The sequence below is a fragment of the Cheilinus undulatus genome, linkage group 24, assembly GCF_018320785.1.
Source record: "Cheilinus undulatus linkage group 24, ASM1832078v1, whole genome shotgun sequence".
Classification (NCBI taxonomy): domain Eukaryota; kingdom Metazoa; phylum Chordata; class Actinopteri; order Labriformes; family Labridae; genus Cheilinus; species Cheilinus undulatus.
This window is the reverse complement of record NC_054888.1, coordinates 10,773,493-10,792,015: the sequence shown is the minus strand read 5'-3', so window position 1 is coordinate 10,792,015 and position 18,523 is coordinate 10,773,493. Positions and strand designations below refer to the sequence as shown.

General features: G+C 40.2%; 1 protein-coding gene across 3 annotated transcripts in view; it reads right to left on the bottom strand.

The window, feature by feature from the left end:
• The window catches only part of LOC121506372 (cilia- and flagella-associated protein 47-like), an 83,985-nt gene that overhangs the window by 59,136 nt on the left and 6,326 nt on the right, over positions 1–18,523 (bottom strand). For 2 of the 3 annotated variants that reach the window (XM_041782153.1, XM_041782155.1), the window contains exons 11-25: positions 17,761–17,986; positions 17,527–17,679; positions 17,270–17,438; positions 17,094–17,190; positions 16,731–16,947; positions 16,415–16,659; positions 16,195–16,325; positions 12,414–12,536; positions 12,194–12,325; positions 11,039–11,116; positions 7,012–7,159; positions 6,801–6,883; positions 4,236–4,443; positions 3,983–4,068; positions 1,554–1,776 (exon numbers count right to left, since the gene is read on the bottom strand). In XM_041782153.1, the coding sequence (XP_041638087.1) occupies positions 1,554–1,776; positions 3,983–4,068; positions 4,236–4,443; positions 6,801–6,883; positions 7,012–7,159; positions 11,039–11,116; positions 12,194–12,325; positions 12,414–12,536; positions 16,195–16,325; positions 16,415–16,659; positions 16,731–16,947; positions 17,094–17,190; positions 17,270–17,438; positions 17,527–17,679; positions 17,761–17,986 (2,319 nt within the window). The remainder of the gene's footprint in view (positions 1–1,553; positions 1,777–3,982; positions 4,069–4,235; positions 4,444–6,800; positions 6,884–7,011; positions 7,160–11,038; positions 11,117–12,193; positions 12,326–12,413; positions 12,537–16,194; positions 16,326–16,414; positions 16,660–16,730; positions 16,948–17,093; positions 17,191–17,269; positions 17,439–17,526; positions 17,680–17,760; positions 17,987–18,523) is intronic. The other variant, XM_041782154.1, reaches the window with a different exon arrangement.

Here is an 18,523-nt window from a genome sequence, read left to right as displayed (position 1 = left end):
GGTCCATCAATCACCTGTATTCAATACGGCAAGGAACTCTGGATGGGGAATGATGCAGGCTGTAGGCCTCTTTGAGCTGCAATCCTCAATCAGAAATGCCCTGAAGAAGGCATGGGGCATGGGCTCACAGTTTCCACACCTAAACCACCAGGTAAGGTGACCAGTAGAAGTTCTGTATAAGCTCCTCTGTGTACTCCAGCTCATTAAAAGTATCCCCACAGAAATAGGGATATCATCGTCATAACAACACAGTCAAAACTTACTAAATTAAATAGAGTAGCTTTACTGCCTGTGTTGCTATACAGCCTAACTTCCCCAAGCACATCCTGTATGAAGGGGCAATGCTCACTGATGTGAGTGGAGGCTAATGGCCCTACTATCGTCAAGTACCTCAAACAACCCAACTCCAAAAAAACTGAAATATCCTTTTAACTGGACAAGTGTTTTGTTTTAAGATTGTCAACTGTTTTTGTTAACAGAAAAAATCTAATCTTACTCATTTTTAATTTCAAATATTAGAAAAAAAATCCACAAGACTAAAAGGAATTTTAAATGAATTTGAATTACGATCAGATCTGATATATGTTCCGGTACAATCAGTACAATTAATTTTCCTCGTCCTCTTAAATTTGTCTTGGTTTTTGTGATAACATTTACAGAACAATGACTTTTTTGTATTCACAGATGGTTAATTTGTAGATTGCTTTTCCAATACAAATGAAATCATGCACTGTTATGCGTGGAAAACACAATGCTGTAAAGAAAGGAAAATTCTGCTAAAGAGAAGCAGCATCTGCTCCGGGGTTCTTGGCAGTAAATTTGAGCTGCTGTAATCATCTTGGGAAGTCTGCACTTTGCTGAAAGTGATAAGCTTCCTCTGAAGAAAATGTTCTACAGTAGCAAATGTGATTGAGAATGATTGTCACAGCCACACTGACAAAAAAATGTATGATAATGACTCTGTGGGCAGGTGTCTTTTGGTTCATGTTAAGTTTTCTCACTACCCTCTTAGGAGAGAACTGGGGAACAGGGAGCCTGAAAAACTCATTTTGGTGTGTAAAACATTACTTTATATTATTCAAAGATATACTTAACGGTCTTTCAAGTCAAATTCAAGTATAAAGGCTTCCCAATCAGGCTAGATAAATACACTCTGAGTTTAACAAGCAGTGAAGTAATACATTCTTTCTAATATCATTAAGAAAAAAACACTGTGGTGTTTTGGGTGGCATCAAAAGCTTAAGTATCGGCTTACGAGGCAGGGTGCCAGGGTGAAAGATAATTCCTTTGTTTATGGTCCATAACTAAAGATTATGAAGGCCCTTTGAGTTAATGATCTAGACTGCATGAGAATGGCATTAATATAAATTTAGTTTATATTCTGGCCAAAGTTAAATTAGTATCTGAGGGATGCTACACTCTATTTAGCTGTGCTTTAAGGAGAACAGAGGTCAGTTGGTATTGTGAGAGCATGGTATAAGCTTGTGTTAGTGATATATATGGATGTGCTGGATAGAGGAAGGCATACGTGTGTTTTTTCCATCACTTCTCACCTGCTCTGATGGCCTCAGGGTTGATGCTGACCACCAAACAGATGGACTGCCCGGGCTCCAGACGGCCTGATGTTGGAGTCAGTGTACATACATGTAGCTCCCCCTCTCTTCTGTCCTCTCTCTGTGCCGCTGCTGCACTGCAGTCAAACCACCAGCTGACATGCTCCCTGACTCCTCCACGCCAAAACACACTCTCTTCACATACTGCTTTCAGCTCCACAGTCTGCAGAGGGAGGGACGAGTTAGAAGCAGAAAAAAAACACAGATACAAACCCAAGACTGCACTTACAAGTGAAAGATGAAATACAAAAGAACAAAGGGGGTGAGCTATTAAAGAGTAAGTTAACCACAGAGATGCAGATGTAAAAGGCATCATGGGAGAAGGATAAGACGTGCTAACTCCCTCCTTTGTGCTTTCACCATCAGCTGCAACATCAGACACACTATACTACCTAGGCACAAGTTTGCATGCTATTAACCGTGCATTCAGAAAAACATGGTTTATTTGCAGTGTTCAAGAAAACAACTGCACATAATCCTACCCATAATCCTGAAGAGTTATAGCTATGTCTCTAATTGGTGGCACCAGCTATGCTTACCACGCCCATGAACTTTGGCTGCTGGCTGCTGTTTTGTTTTGATTTTTAAACCTCTGAAAGCACTGCCAAAGAAAAAGTGAGTGAACATTTAGGAGAATTATTGATAGGTGCCAATGTTCTGGGTTCTTTGCCCAAAATGAAGCCCCCCCCCCCGGCAATAAATGAAAAGATTGGATCATTAGAAATGTAAAAGCTTACAATACAAAAAACATACAATATAACAGTTATTGAGAGCTATGCATCAATTAATATTTCCTAACATGTATTGGCATTGTGGCATTATCAAATAAACAAAGTTATGGATGTAAATTAGGTCTTTTCAGACTGTCTCCATTAAAATTGACAAATCATCTCACACCTTATGTGCGTGTTTTAGCAGTATTAAATTAGTTTGATCTTAAATTTAAAAGCATCATTTATACATTAGTAAATGTGTGAAGAATCTGTTAACATGCAGCCGACTACAGCTCCTGCTGGCACTGAGCGATTGCTGGCTCAACGAACTGAAGACCAGGCCAAAGTTTGACCACTTAATTTTCAACTGGAGAAAAAAAAAAACACTTTATAAACTATGGCTGCAAGCAGCTCTGAAGAGCCCTCACACCTTTAAATATGTAGATGGGCAGATCCTTATCATACATGTAAGATTTGATGCAAGGCAGAAGTTTCATACAAGAGTTACAGTGACTTCCTGTGAAATTGCTTGCTAATAAAGTAATGGCCCAATTGTGTTACTTCCTGTTGCCAATGGGCATGTTAAATCAAAACAATGCAAATGAGCTTTGAATATGTAGAGGGGCACACCTAGATTCTACATGTGAAATTTGAAGGCAATCGGATGTTTGGTATGAGATTTGCACATACTTCCTGTCATATTGGTGAGGTATTGAAATGCTCACCATCGCCAGTGAGACCTTCTTCAATGAAGCATATCTGTGTTGTGGACAATTATTGAGGCCTGTCTTTCAAAATCAGGGTGCAATAGATTAAGCACAATTAAAGGAATGAAGATATGACCCATTTGTGTCACTTCCTGTTGCCACTAGGGGGTGCTAGGATGAGATGTTTGCATGTGGGCATGTTTAATGTGATGTCATTGTCTTGCAAGAAAGAGCAGAAGACAACAGAATACTGTATAATAGGTTCAAGTCATTTCGCACCATCAAAAATGCTTTATTTTGAAATTGAGATGAAGCTCATGGACTTCCTGTTGGGATTTGGGCATGGTTCCAAGAGGATTTTTTGTAGGTCATATGATGACCCATGCAGAGCTCAAACTAAGAGCTCTGCATATGGGAGACAGGGGACTTTCTACCATCTAATTATGATTCATATGTGTACCGACTTTCATGCATGTAGCTCTTACCCAGTTCCCAACACAATCGGGGTTAACTGTGTTGTTGCCACTGTTTTCTAATCCAGTGAAATTCATTCTCAGGGTTTGTTTTCAATTAAACAGGGGCTTGGTCACTCTGGAGAGCACAAAAGGATGTTAGACTGTTTTTATCAATGGTGATAAAGCTGGCACCATACATGTCCTCTACTTCTAGATCAGCCAATAGTAAAAATTCAGCTGCAGTAGCCAGGTTTCAACCTGTACAGGGCACTGACTATGCATATTACCAACACAGCATTTAGAATTTAAATATTTTTTATTCAAATATCAAGATTTGGACCCAATTGACCAACAGCATCACTTAACACCCTGCTAAAAAGGTGTTCTGGTGGTTTAGTTACTCTCTAAAGTTAGGTGAAGGTCATAAGGGTGAAGAACAGAGTGAAAATAATCATAGAAATTGAGAGGGAGCCAAGATAATAATGTTGATTTACCTGTGTTGATACCTCAGACTCGGGAGCCAAAGGTTCCACTTGGAACTCTAGACTAGCAGGGGATATTTCCAGTGGAGCACACAGCACTAAAAACACATACAGGAGGGGAAATTTAGCATATCGCCACAAAACTGAAGTTACATATACAAATGTTTTGTACACAAACGTTGACAGATTGATTCAGCAAGGGAAAAGTGTTTAAATATAGATACTAATCACAGCAGCTACTGCCGCTTCACATTAATGACCCCACCTGTGGCCTGTATGCGCTGTGACCGTTTTGTCGTCATGGTGACAGACCGAGGACGAGGTTTGACAACATGGTGCCTGCTGCCAGCTGTCAGCGAGGAGGACGTGGTCGAGGAGGAGAAGGGTGGAGTGGGGGAAGGGGAGAAAAAGGCAGCAGTGGGCCATCTCACTCTGTTGACCTTCAGTGGCAGGTCAAAGTCATAGCTCGCTGCCTGCGGGATGAAATCTCCTCAACTTTAAAAGAAAAAAACACACTTCTACAGATAAACACGTTTCACCAGCTTATTATGACTGAATCTAAATGAATAAAGCATTATGCAGTCTCTGCCAGCTCTAATAAGCTGTATAGAGATAAAACCAAAGTTAACTGCAGCATTTCTACCACCTGCTCGAGCTTAATTTATCAGCTCAAAGAGATACAAGGTCAAACCTGTCACCTGTAACGCCCTCTATGCAAGGGGGATGCACTTTGACAGTTTAAATTGTAGATAGGTTCATGTCTTTATGCTGTTCTGTATGTTTAAACATGTCCCTTCTGCATTTAAGAATCCAAAGAGAGTTTTCATTTCACTGCTAAATTGGCACCATTTAATCTAAAGGTTGGCAATCGCTAGCTTGGGCTTCATCTGACCGAATCAACACGGTTCAAAGGCATACCAATTATACAGAGGACTCAAAGGAGTAAATTGTGTACATGCTGAGTGGCACAGGCCCGGAGTGACTGATCTGGAGAACTGGAAGAATTCCCCGGTGGGCGAGGCTGGTTTTAGGGTTGCATGGGCTGTAATGTGGTGACAGTTAATAGATCATACAGGCTGTAATCATGAGGTGTGGGCATGAGCACTCATTAATTGAGTCGCATTTCCCCTCACAACTCCCTTCTCTCTTACTGCATGTCTGACAGCCAACTACTATGCTTGGCCTGACTGGAAACATAAACTTATTTGACTCCCTAATAACCTTTCCTTAAAACTGATCAATCTCTCAGCCCCAAGAAAGTCACCTGTCTTTCTAATTTTGTCTCTCTAAAGGTACCATGTTAATCAGCAGATTCTTTTAGAAACATGAAATTTTCCTCAGATAAATTCTTATGATTGGAAAGTTAGCAGTATAGTTGTTACATGTTAAACTGTCACCAATTAATCTAACACCAGATAAACCGTGACACTTTTCCAGTGCATCAGACAAGGTTAATGATAAAAAAATTAACATGTATGTTTGATTTCAAATTTCTAAAAATATGTTTATGGCTTTTATTTTTGTGAATGACATCTTGCAGCCCACCAGGGGGCCACGGACCACACTATAAGAAGCACTGACCCCATGTAGGGGAAAACAGGGTTGGTTGTCATATGGGTTGGTTGTTACATGGGTTGATTGTCACATGGGTTGGTTGTCACACTCATATCTCACCACCAAAGAGTGCTGTCTCAAAATTCTGGTGAAGAAAATTTCCGGAACGTGACCAAAGCTCGCCTACATTATCTTCTCTGGAGTAGGACATGTTGTACAGTAAATATTCAGCTGCTCAGAATTTTTCTTCTGGGCCTTATGACAAAACAATTGTTACCCTTAAAAAGTGTGAAGGGAATGTTATAGTTCAGTTGTTTTTAGCTTGTTTACTAGTTATTAGATAGTTGTTAGCCTTGATGCTAACAAGAAATTCAAGTTGGGGTTGGTTGTCACATTCTCTTTAGGATTGGTTGTCACACCAGTTAAGGGGAGGTATGGGAGAAGTGTTTGATGTGGGCACAAAACCTCTGCTTAGTTGGAGTGCACTGACCCTAAATTTGCCATCACTGTAACTCAGATAGTGAATGCATGTGGCCTAGCTGAGTAGGCTATTACTGTTAGGCCTGTTTGTTTTGTTCTTTATGTTGCTATAGGCCTATAGGCTGACCTAAAGATGTTCCTGTTCATGCTCCTTGTTCATTTGGTGTTAAGATATATTAAGTTATGTATTAGTCAACTTGTCAATGCAATTAAAGTTGCAAATTTAGTTCTACCTTCTTCTGAAGATTTTTTCCATTAAAATAACATTGTGACAAACAACCCCATAGTGTGTGACAACCATCCCTGTGATGGTGTTGGTTGTCACAATGTGTCAGAGTGTCTTTGATCGATAATTATCTCTTTCTGTCAATAATTTGGAAAATGAGAGGGATTCATATTTCAAGCCAACACCTTCGTCTTAAATTTAATGTAGGAATGACTATTGATAGATATTTTGATGACGAGTAATTCACACTAGAGTAAAAAGTGTGACAACCAAACCTGTTCTTCCCTATACAATACGAGTAAGTCAATGCAAAAATAACTACGTATATTACAGCTCTCACAACAGCTGAACAGATAATACTGCGACACTGGAGGAACTACTCTCTTGATAAACAGTAGTTTTTTCTTTTTTTGATTGTTTATTTAAGGATCTCCCCCTTGTCTGAAAAGGCTTGTATATTACTCTTCCTATGTAAATAATGGTATTAGTCATTTACTGTTTAAAAACCCATAAAAAATAATGAACACAAAAAATGGTTAGTTTGATAACTGAAGTTTGGTCAAAGCTGACCTGGGTGGGGGAGAAGACGAGGGAACAGTCCACTGCCTGGCAGCCTTGGACATCCACAACAGTCACACCTGGCTCCTTGTCTGCTAGCACAGAAAAGAAAAACAAGCACACAGCAAAAATTCATCACAAACACAAAAAACACTCCCAGGACATATCGCCCACCTCAACGGCATAGAAACTATGCTGCACTGTGTGTGGTGTAAATGCATACTTGCTGAGGGCTTAGACAGCTGCAAAGAGAAGTCTGTGTATTCCGACAGGTCGAAGGTGACCTGGGCTGCAGCTTTGGAGCGGTTTGTCAGAGTGAAGGATATTGCACACTGAGAACCAGCATGGACACTGTAAAACTGGAAGTCCGACTATGGAGAGGAAAGGGAAAGAAATGCATACAGGTTAGAGGGAAGTTCTCAAAGGTAAATGCCTTAGTAAGATATGCAGAAACCATCTTTTTTTTTAAAATATACAAAAATGTTCCAATCAGTAGATCAAACAATACAAACAATACAACTCTCATTGCCTTTTGATAACTTTAAGATGAATAAAAATCTGTCTGAAAAGCCTCGGTAATCCTTTCAGCTATTAGCTCTTTCAAAAAGTAACTAAAGGAAAAAGTTCTTTTATGAAAGCTGAGCGATAGCAAATGAATGGAACAGATTATTTCACTTTTAAAAACAAGCACAGAGGCTCAGAAGCAGAATATCCTTGACTCTTTTTTCCAAGGAGCACCCATGCTTTTTCTAAAGACACCAAACATTAACACACTCAGTCACACACACTTTAAAATAACAGACTGATGCATTTTCTTCCTTCTTACACCATCACTTTGACTGTATTTCCCCAGATATGTTCCTATATGCCATAACAAATCAGCTTTATTAATATAAACCTATGTTTTAACTAGGCTGTTGTTTAACAATCTTTTCTTAAAGACACCCAAAAACTAAATTCATATGGTAACAATAATCTGAATCTTTATGCACATTTACACAAGTATGGGCAGGATACTAATTGAAAAAGTTCTAGCTTGACTGGGGCTGAGAAAGTTCTACTAAAACCCCACAAACAGTGGACATGTTTGACAGCTGACTTCCTCTCTTTACATCTTTTGTGAAAGTGATGTCAGTAAAGAGTACAAAGACAGCTTTCGTTTAGCTCCTACACACTGCAATATGTCAGTAAAGAGAAGCCATGTAGGTGGATAATAGTGTGTTCTTCTCTCTGTCCTTCATTCTTTGAATGTGCTTTTTCTGCTTTTGTCATAGTCCTTTCATCAAACTTTGCATTTGATCAAGATTCAAATCAGCAAGGCGGATGGTTCCCACTTGCAGCATCAAAGCTTTGAAGGAAACATTGCGATTACAGCTCCAACAGCAACACTTGATGCTGTAATTGTGACCTGAAGCTGACATTTGCAGCCTCCCTGCCTGTTCACAAAGAGAATCAGAGAACACATAACCAAAGCCCTGAAATAGCTAAGCAAAATAAATGGATTCTAAATTTGCAGCACAGAATTTGTGTAGGATTTTCATACTATTTCTACATCAAGACACATTGTACTTTTCAGAGAAGCAGCTCAATGGACCACCCACGCACAGTCCAGGGTTTATGTAATAGTTTTACAATGCTTTAGGGAAGTTTCACAGTTGCCACACGCTTTGTTAATCATTGATGTTTATGATTACATCGTCTCTATGATAGAAAATAATTTGCACAATTGACGCTGCATTTAAATCAGCAGGACAGGTGTCTAGATGAGCTTAAAAACTGTTTATCAGCCTGATAGTGAGTTTTTCTGTTTTGCATCTCAGTCTGATGTACACTAACCTTTGTAAACAACTCAGGATGATAAGGCAGCAAGGACGATAGAAGGTCGCCAACACAACTCATTAGCTACCAACTTTGAAAATGAGCAAGTGCCCTCTGAATCATCCTTTGGACCACCTCTCATAAACAAAAAAGACAAGCCTCCAGTCTTTTTAAATGGAAGGCGCCAAATACAGTCCTTTCACAGAAAAACAAATAAACAAAAAACAGAAAATAGAGCTCTTGTAAAACTATCTGAGAGAAAAATATTCTGACTCTCTTCCATCTGAGAAACATGATCAGACTCTGTTAACTCCGGGGCTGTTTACACCTTTTATTAACATCTGTTTTGGGCATTCACATGCCAAGCAGAAACTCTTAACTTCAGGGTGTACTATCCAATCATTGGGATGGTCTGAGATGCCTTCATCCAGATTGGTTTGGAAGTGTAACCCCTACTGTAATGACTGCCTCTTATATTGATATAATGTGCAATAGTTCGCCACAAAACAGGAAGTTGTTATAAAGAAGTTATTGGTAAGAAACAGATTATTATTTGGCTCAGCTCAGTTAAAGACTAAGTCTTTCAGCTCTTGAACTGTAATTTTTTTAAACTATTAAGCCATTAGTTCCAACCATGGGGTCAGAAGTGAGGCTTTGTCTTGCAATTAAGTTGTCAAAATTAGGTTTGCATATATTCTTAAGAGTCTTGGTTCTCAACTAGTGGGTTTGGACCCATAAAGTTGGTTCCCATGTTATTTTCAGTGGGCTCTGGATGTGTGCCTAGAAAAAAAAATATGTGGCATAAAGTCTGTGATGTACTTTTATTTTGAAGGATATGTCTCTAACATCTAAAGTTCAAACTGCCCTATTCATTATTAAAACATTTGGTTGGAATGGAAATACTTCAGCCATTTGGGGGATTGTGGTGGGTCCTGGCATTAGACCAGTTGAGTGCAAGTATTTTAAAGAATAAGTGTGTGAGCCTATTTTGTTGGGAATTTATCAATGAAACTCTTGGCACATTCAACTCAGACCATACACATGTCACTTTACGGAGGGACTAGAGGTTGGAAACTGGTGCTCAAATGGGAGCTAGCTACAGTGGCTAACATCAAAGAGGCATTTTTCAGTCAAACCAGTGCTCCTCGAGGTTTATTAACTCAACAATAAACTCCTAGTTTTCTTATATGCATGGTTATGGCTCAACAAAGGTGAAAAGCGGTTAAAAAGTGCCAACAAACTGTCGGTATGGTCTGCATCATTAGGTATTCATGCATGTTCTGAATAGAGAAGAGGCTGCTTGTCATACATGATGAATGGGGTGCATCCTAGGCTGCGTAACAGGTGTTTCGAGTCATATTTTAATTATTTTAACTGTCAGTATTTGCATATGATCTTGTATGAGAAGTGCAATCAATGCAGTGAACTAATTGGTCATCACGCTGATTGCACTTAGAGTATGAGGCTGAATATGCATAGATTTATTTGACACTGATCTTGGTATACCGGAAACTCAAATCATCAAGTCTTGAAATTTAAACTGAAAAAAATATAAATGAGATAGTGATTAAAGCTTATCACTATTGGGAACCTTAGTCTAGTTAAGTAACACTCCGTCATACATTTGTTCCAAAAGGATGCTTCCTTAGAAATCAAGCAGACCCAATGTGGATAGATACATTTATGTAATAAAATTAGTTCAAAAGCAATTAATCCATAGAAGCATGGATGTGAATATGAGGCTACAATAAGCTTTATGCTATGAAGGAGGAGGCTGGGGTGGAGGTTAAGCTCTGGCAATAGCAGCATGGTGCATAAGCACTGATGCAAACAGGGATTAGTGAGAAAGAGATCATATCTAAATACACTGCTGTGTTGAGCGAAAGGGCTGGGATTGGCTGTGGGAGCTGGGAGGCGATAATTGGTATCAGCTTGCCATCAGCTTAGAGTATGACTATTGTGTCCTAACATGGAGCTTCACAGTGACTGATTTAAAAGCTGTCATTCAGGCAAGACAGATTGAAAAAAGAAAGCTATAATAAAAAACAATTTAAAAAACTAATAAAAGGAGATTTGATGGCAGCATCACAGTTATTCTCTAGTAGCTATACTTAGAAATATTAAAGAGATTTGCCTTGTGCTTGCTGATGTTAATGGAAGATAAATGCTGTTTTGTGCACTTGGAATCTGGTGAATTACACTCTCACAATTTTATTTGCTAGGTTTTGACAAGTTGGCTCATTTCTATCTAATTTTGTGCTGTGAGCTTGAAGCCTGTAATAAAAGGAGTTAATAAACGCTTTCATGCTAGAAAACTGCTATGTAATTCTCTTTTATACAGTCTCTGTTTGAAGCCAGTTTTATTGCTGTTGTTTGTCACCTCTGGAGAAAAGCTGCGTGCATGAACATTAAAGCCATACAACAGAACTCACCACGCTGATGTCTACATTTGGAGGCTCCACTGATCCGCCCACTCTTAGCTCGATGGACTTCATGCTCCTTAGAGCTATCTGGAACACACACAAGAATGCAGTACATACTTTCCTTAATCTAGGGGTTTTCAACCTTTTCAGCCTGTGACCCCAAGAATAAAGGTGCCAGTGACCGGGGACCCCCACTGTACCTGAGGGTGGCTGAACGCAGGCATGAACATTCAAGAATAGTCATGAGCAGACAAGGCTGCCAAATTGGGGGGAAAATGGGAGAGCTTTCTGGGGCCCAGCCAGAAAAATCATGGTCCAGTGTAAAGTTAAGCTGTGGTATTTTACATTTAACCTGAATAATAACCATTCTTATCAAAGAAACAAATTTTAATTCACTTGTGTAGTAAGTGGCCCTCTTAACAATGTAAATCTTTTTGTTAAAAACAGAGTTAAAATATGTAAAAAAAAAAAGCTAAAATGGGTTAATAATGGCGAAAAAATGGTGGGAAAGGTGGTGAAATTAGATTCTTAAAGCAGCAGAAATGGGTTAAAAATGCCAAAAATTAGATTAAAGTGGCAAAAAATGACCAAAACATGGCAAAAATGGGCATATTAAGTAGTAAAAGAGGATTCAAAAGTGGCTGGAATGGCATTAAAGTAGCAAAGTGACAAAAATAGTTATACATATGGTGAAATGGGATGAAAATTGATAGAAACGGGCAAAAAAGGGTTAGCTGAAGGGGCTAAAATTGGCTTTTTAAACTGGGAAACGGGGCCTAAAAAGTGGTTAAAGGGGTTAATAGTGGCAATAATGTGTCAACAGAGCCAACAATAGGCAGAGAGTTGCAAGATTTGGTTTAGAAGTGGCAAAAACAGGCAGAAAAAGTGGTGAAAAAGGGTTTAAAATGGACAAAAAATGGGTTTTACATTGCAAAAATATGTTAAAATTGGCAAAATTGGTGGGAAAAAGTGATAAAAATAGGCTACAATCAGGCAAAATTGGTGTAAAGTGGCAACAGTATATTTCAAAAATGTTCTTAGTTTAATTTAAGACATCTGGAGACCCCCTCTCAGTTTCTCGCAACCCCAAATGGGGTCTGGACCCCAACGTTGAGAACCCCTGCCTTAATCCACACAAAGAAACATTATTATTCTCTCTTTTACCTCAACTCTAGTGTCAAACTTGATAACAGAGTCAGGGTTAAAGTGGATCTTTAGAGCAGTCTGTCCCCCGCTTGGCACCACGCCCTCTGATGGACTTACTACCATGCCTGGGAGAGGGCAGACATCCAGCACCTGCCTCATGCAAACAAAACATGCAAAAAGATCAGCTTTTGTTCTGATCTGACTTAGAAACAAGGGATGCTACTGTGTGTGGAGGCACCTGGTAGTAGGCATGATTCTGTCCTGTGTTGTGTAAAACAGCAGTTCTGACAGACGGCATGTTGAGGGGCACTGATCCAAATGTGAGCTGCTTCTCTGCCAGCTGGACGCTGCTGCTTCCAACCTGTGAGAAGGACAGGCAGGTCGGAAATGTGGCTGCTTCCTCAATGTTACATGACATTCTTTTGTTATATTCAGTCAGTTTTGTTCTACATTGCCTGTCTAATTCAAATCTAGACACTGATTTTCCACATTTTACAAAACCGCTTCAGACAGCCTGCAGAGCTTGTGTATCTGCAGCATGTGTATGACTCAGAGAAGAGAGCGACCCACAAATGATGACATATAACAGCAAGTAAGCTGGGAAGGATTTTTCATTGAAAAAAGCATCAAAGTCACAAGCCTAACTTTTAACACAACGCTGCTCGATGCTGTGTTCTGGTCCGCTGAGGCTGCTGTCAGAGGAGGAATCAATACCTGCCTCTGTGATGGATTTTGCCCCATATGATTGTTGAACTTTGGTAAAACAAATAGGCTCTTTCTATCTGACCAGTCGTTTCATTTCTTTTATGAATCACCTTTTAGATTGTTGGAAATCATTCTGCTTTTAACTTTTATTACAACTTTTCTGAGCTGACCACACATCATAAATGTTCGGTAATCTGTTTAAAAATGTGGGAATAATACTGCACAGCATAAAGCAGACATAAAAATACACTTCTTTCCATTTCTCTCGTTTTAAATCTATGTATTCTGGATGAAATCAAGCCACCTAACTATTCTTCTGTATTAAAAAAACAAGCCCATGCTCTAATATTAGATTTTAGACTCTTGTGAGTCTTCAGTGTCAGGGGTGAGAACTGACACACTGTTCACATTCTAGTGAAGTTATGAAGGTTGGGAATAAGCCAAGGACATAAATCAATGGTTTTCAATGATTGGGAAGTTTTGTCTGCAAAATATCAAAGATGTTTAGGTCATAAGAATTGACTTCATTGATCCAACCTCTAATCCCTTCTGCTGCTGCCTTCTGTCTGCACAAACATCCAGTAAAAATCCAGATTTTTCAGTGGTGTACTTTCATGTCATATTTTTGTTTAAAAAGTTTTGATCCATGGCTTCTATTCTTTGTCTTTTTTATGCATGCATTTTCAAAAATTCCCAGAAAATTTAAGGTAAGTGCTTCGCTGAAATCTTCCTAAAAAGTCTATTTACACCAAGCTCCTCACAGTGGCAGGTTTTCTTAGATGGGAATGGCAAAAGTATTCACAGTATTAGTGAAAGAGTGAGGTAAAAACCTGCTGATAAGTAGATAACACTATGATTCGTTACATGAACAGAAATCACAATAGCCTTGTGGTACACATCTCTACACCATCTACATAACTGATCATCAACTGGCGGCTCGAGGGCCATATCAGGCCCCCCAAAGCGTCCTGTCTGTCCCCCAGAAGATGATTAAATTCACAAAAAAGAGGAAAAGATGTAACCTGACACGCCAGATGGATTTGTCACACATCCATCTGGGAAAGCTTCAATAGGAAATGTTTGAGAAAAGGCAGAGGCTTTGAAAAAAACTCGGAGCGTGATTGGATGAACGTTCTGTCTGTCACATCTCTATGGGCCAATAAGAGCAACAAAACACGTGACGTAGCAGCTATTGAGCTGCACATGCGCAGCTACTGAGGAATAACGCGAAACATGGTGACTATAGACAGGTAAGTACTCAACTTTGGTCGTTTTTGAAAAGAAAACAACTCACTGCTGCTCTTTGTCAACTAGTTCTGATAAAACTTATGTTTTAGCAGCATCCATGCTAAGCTCTTCTGGAAATATTTGCACCGGCCTCTTGCTGCTGCTTGTTTACGTCACGACTCTGCCGTGCCTGAAAGTACTGCCTCTCATCACTGATTGGTCCTGTCACTTTCTAACCGGGCCCAAACGGTTCAGATGGGAGCTTAACAAGATGGATTCGCCAGTGAAAAACAAGGAAATGGGCGTATCCATCTGCTTTGCAAGGTCAGAAAAGATGGGGTTTTAAGATTAGCGGTCTGCAGCTGTTAAATCAACCCCAAAAACAGTTAATATTGAAATAGTTTTAAAATGACTTACCATTTGAGGTGTTTTTACAGAAATTCACTTGTCATCCATTATAAGTGAATACAAAAAAATGGGTTGAGACTGGCAGAAATATTGCAAAAATGTCTGGGTTAGAGAGAGGCAAAAATAGTTGTGGAGTGGCACAAAGGATCAAAAATTGGCAGGAAAAGTGGTGAAAGAGGTTAAAATGTTGCAAATAAAGGATAAAAGGGCATAAAGTATCAAAAATTGGCCAAAAGTGGTCAAAATGGTGCAAAAAAGTAATGAAAAGAAGAAGAAGAAGATGATATTCCTTTATTAGTCCCACAAGGTGAAATTCACAGTTTACACTCTATTGTTATACATGCTACACACACATAGGCTGAATTACATGCAAATACACATGCACAAGCAGGATCCCCATGGACATGCACTAATGGAGAGATGTCAGAGTGATGGCCCTGCTGCTCTCATTGAAGCGCTGCCGTGAGCTGTTGGGGGTTCAGTGCCTTAATCAAGGGCACTTCGACAGTGCTCAGGAGGTGGCCTGGCACCTCTCCAGCTACCAGACCAAAGTCCAGATATGGTCTGACCGAGACTTGAACCGGCGACCCTCCGATTCCCAGCCCAAGTCCTTCCAGACTGAGCTTCTGCCGTTAAAAAGTGGCTTAATAGATTAAAATGGAAAAAAATGGATAAAATACTGGCACAAAATAGGTAAAATTGAGCTGGAAAGTGGTGTAAAAGGGGTAAAAGAATGGCAAAACTGGGTTAAAGAGGCAAAAAAAATAAATAATGTGTTAAAAGTGCCAAAATATAGCAAAAATAGCTTGGAAAAAGAGTGAAAAGGGGTAAAAGAGTGGCAAAATCGGTAAAAAATGGCTAAAATGATCAGAAATTGGTTAAGAGTGGCAAAAATGTTGCAGAAATGTCTGAATGAAGTAGTGAAAAGGGGCTAAAAAGTGTCCATTCTCAGATATTTTCCAGCCAAATCTGGCTCTTTAGCACATGTACTTGATGACCCCTGCTCTACATCCACACCTTGGCTTGCCCCATCTACGCTCTAAAGGTTTCCTGGAGCTGGACCAGAAAGTCTAAGTCAAGATGGGTTGAAAATTAAGCTGTTCTACCTGCAACTTGCCCTGTACATTTCAGAAAATCTCATGGGTTTTGTGAATGTGTGAAAACAACATAAGAGCTATTTTTCTCTGATTTACAGAGCTGCTTATATTCTGCATCCCTCTTTTTTTGACTGTTTCCATAGTTCTGACATGTACTAAAGCAGGCCTATTGACGCAGTGATAATAAATATGCATGTAACTTTTTTTTTTACAATTCAGACCATTAGGCTTAAAGTTTAATAAAAGAAGGTGTGCATCAACTTTGCACAAATGTAACGTATTTAGACATAATAAGGACATTTTTGGCCTAAGGCACACCTAAGATCGAGCCAAAATCTCAGTCGGCTAGCACATAATTGTAACATGACCAAATCCAACACAACACCAAGCCATCCCAAATTTATCCAAAACGTCGGTCTATACTTGCTTTCCTACTCACTCATTTCAAAAGTTGCCAATTTCACACACAGACGTTCTGTTTTTAGACCTGGCTTCAGGCACAGAGCTATGTTTAAAAGTCTTATAGATGTAAAACATCTCCATAAATCCACAGCTTGCCTTCTTTTAATCAGTTTAACCAACCTTAGTGACACAGTGCAAGCGCTGGCTATCGCCTTCATGGACGCAGAGGTCAAAGTCTCCTTCTGCAGGTGAGGAGAAGAATAGATGCCCTACCACCTCACAGTCGAGTTCCCTGTACGGCTCCACTGTGCCTGGAGAGGGAGGGAAACCAAATTCAAGCAGCTGAATCCATTCACTGAAACATGTTAACATATCAGTGAGAAAGGTGAGGTTTTAGCACCTGTGGGAGGTCTGATGGAGAATAAGATGCCATTTTCTGTGACTATAGGTTTCCACGTGAACTCTGCAGGGTGGTTACGCTTGTTTCGAAGGGTAATCGAGCTCCTGTATCCTGACTGGGCAAGCAGATTCGCGGTAGGACGGAGCACAACGAGGGTGGTGGAAAGCTCCAAAGCTACAGGGACAACCTGGGCCTGGACGATTATCTGGCCTGGGTGTTTCTGGTTCACCGAGTAGGACACAGGTCTGGGAGTAAAGACATGTGCTTGTGTTAAACTGTTCTTTTCTGCTTTTTTAAAGTGTGTTCCAAAACTAACCTGTAGAAAGGACCAAGCTTGCTGCTCTGAAACGTCAGAGGTAAGGTGTTGTGGGAGTGAGGTGGCAGGACGTGGGAGAGGGGTGAGGATCCCTGAAGCTCGGGGCAGTCTACCTCTAGCTGCACCCAAACAAACACTGACAGGTGATTGATCAGCTGCAGCATCTTGATGCACACTGACTGAGCACACACCTCGCCGTAGTCAACCAACAATGGGCCTAATGAGGAACAAGAGAGATTCTTTAGACATAAAATCAATTCCTCTGGACTTATAAATGCTCACTGTGTCAAGTATTTTTTCAGAAAAACACAAAAACACACTTTTAACCATCATGTTTGTTTCACTTTTTGTCATCTTTCTTACCTATTTCAACTTGGTAGAGCTCCTGAGCCGTCAAAGTCCTGTTGCAGTCTGCCATCTCCTGGCTGGTAGAGGGAACTACATGCATTGCCTCTGAAACCTAAAGAGGCACAAACACAACATTATCTGAGTGATTAGTCACCACTTAAATCAATAATTTGGACACTTTTTGATCTGACCTGGCCGCTGAGCTGCTGTGCTTTAGATGTTTTGTCTTTGGGGCTGTATTTCGGCTTAATCCTCGAGATCCTACTGCTCTCTAGGTCAGGGATACGGAGAGTAGGTGGAACAAGCCCTTGAGCAGGAACTATACCAATATCCACACCTTCCTCCTCCGTCTCCTGCTGTCTAACAACGAAATAAAACAACACTATTAACTCTTCAGTTTGAAAAATGCCATCAGGTGAAGACTCAGAATATTTATAAGAAAACACACCTCTCCTTGATCTTCTCAAGGCGGGTTTTTCTGAGCTGGTTGATGAAGTTTTTATAAATCTGTCGATGCTGTTGTCTCTGCTCTTCTTCTTCCTCAGTAAAAGAATAATCGGTGTCCACATAGCGGTAGCGCTGAACACCAGTAAAGATGGTCCTTTGAACAAAGAAGACAACTTTGGTATTTTAAATAACTTCAAGGATTTGGTGTGGAAGAGTTTGTTTCCTTGACCTCTACCTGCACTGTCTATGTGGCGAGGCAGGCCTGATGCTCGCTGCACGGTCGTTAGGGAAAGCCAGGAACTCCTCCACCTCTTCCTGCCTCTTCTTTTTATGGTGTAAGTGGAGCTGTGTTTTGTCAGCGTTGAGGACAGCAGCGCGTGCCATCCCACGGCAGTGAGAGAGTTCGCTGGATCGAACGTGTGGCCGTGATCCGGTTGGATTTGTAACTGCCGGAGTGATGCCTGTAAACGGCAAATTAGAGCAAAACAAATCATCTGATTGAGGGGAAAGTAATGTGATATTTTTAATGTTTCTTCCTTCTTAAAAGTGTCATCAGGGAACAGACTGAATGATGGAGTTGCTGCTTATGGTACGCAGATCAAAAGTCTAGTACAAGGCCAGGTCAGACCAAAAATTGGCGACATGATGAGACCAATTTAGAATGTCACTGGTGATAGTTGCAGCTATCAGAACTGAGCAGTAGCAGCTTGAATCAGACTATCTGATAGTGTTTGTTGCAGTCAGTTTGGCAAGTAACAAACAGCTGGTTTCAGGACATCCAGGCAAAAAGGTAGAAATTGTTTATCTTGTTTTAGTCTGTTCCATTTCATTCATTAATAATCACTCACTCACGTCTCCCTTTTCCTGCTTTGTTTCCTGCTCTGGTAATCAGCTGGTATGGGCGTTGACTCACTTAAGCTCTGAGCCAATCCCTTTCAGCCACGTCCTCTCTCAATCCAATCATCCTACAGATGTCATATTTTAAAATCTCTCCTCCA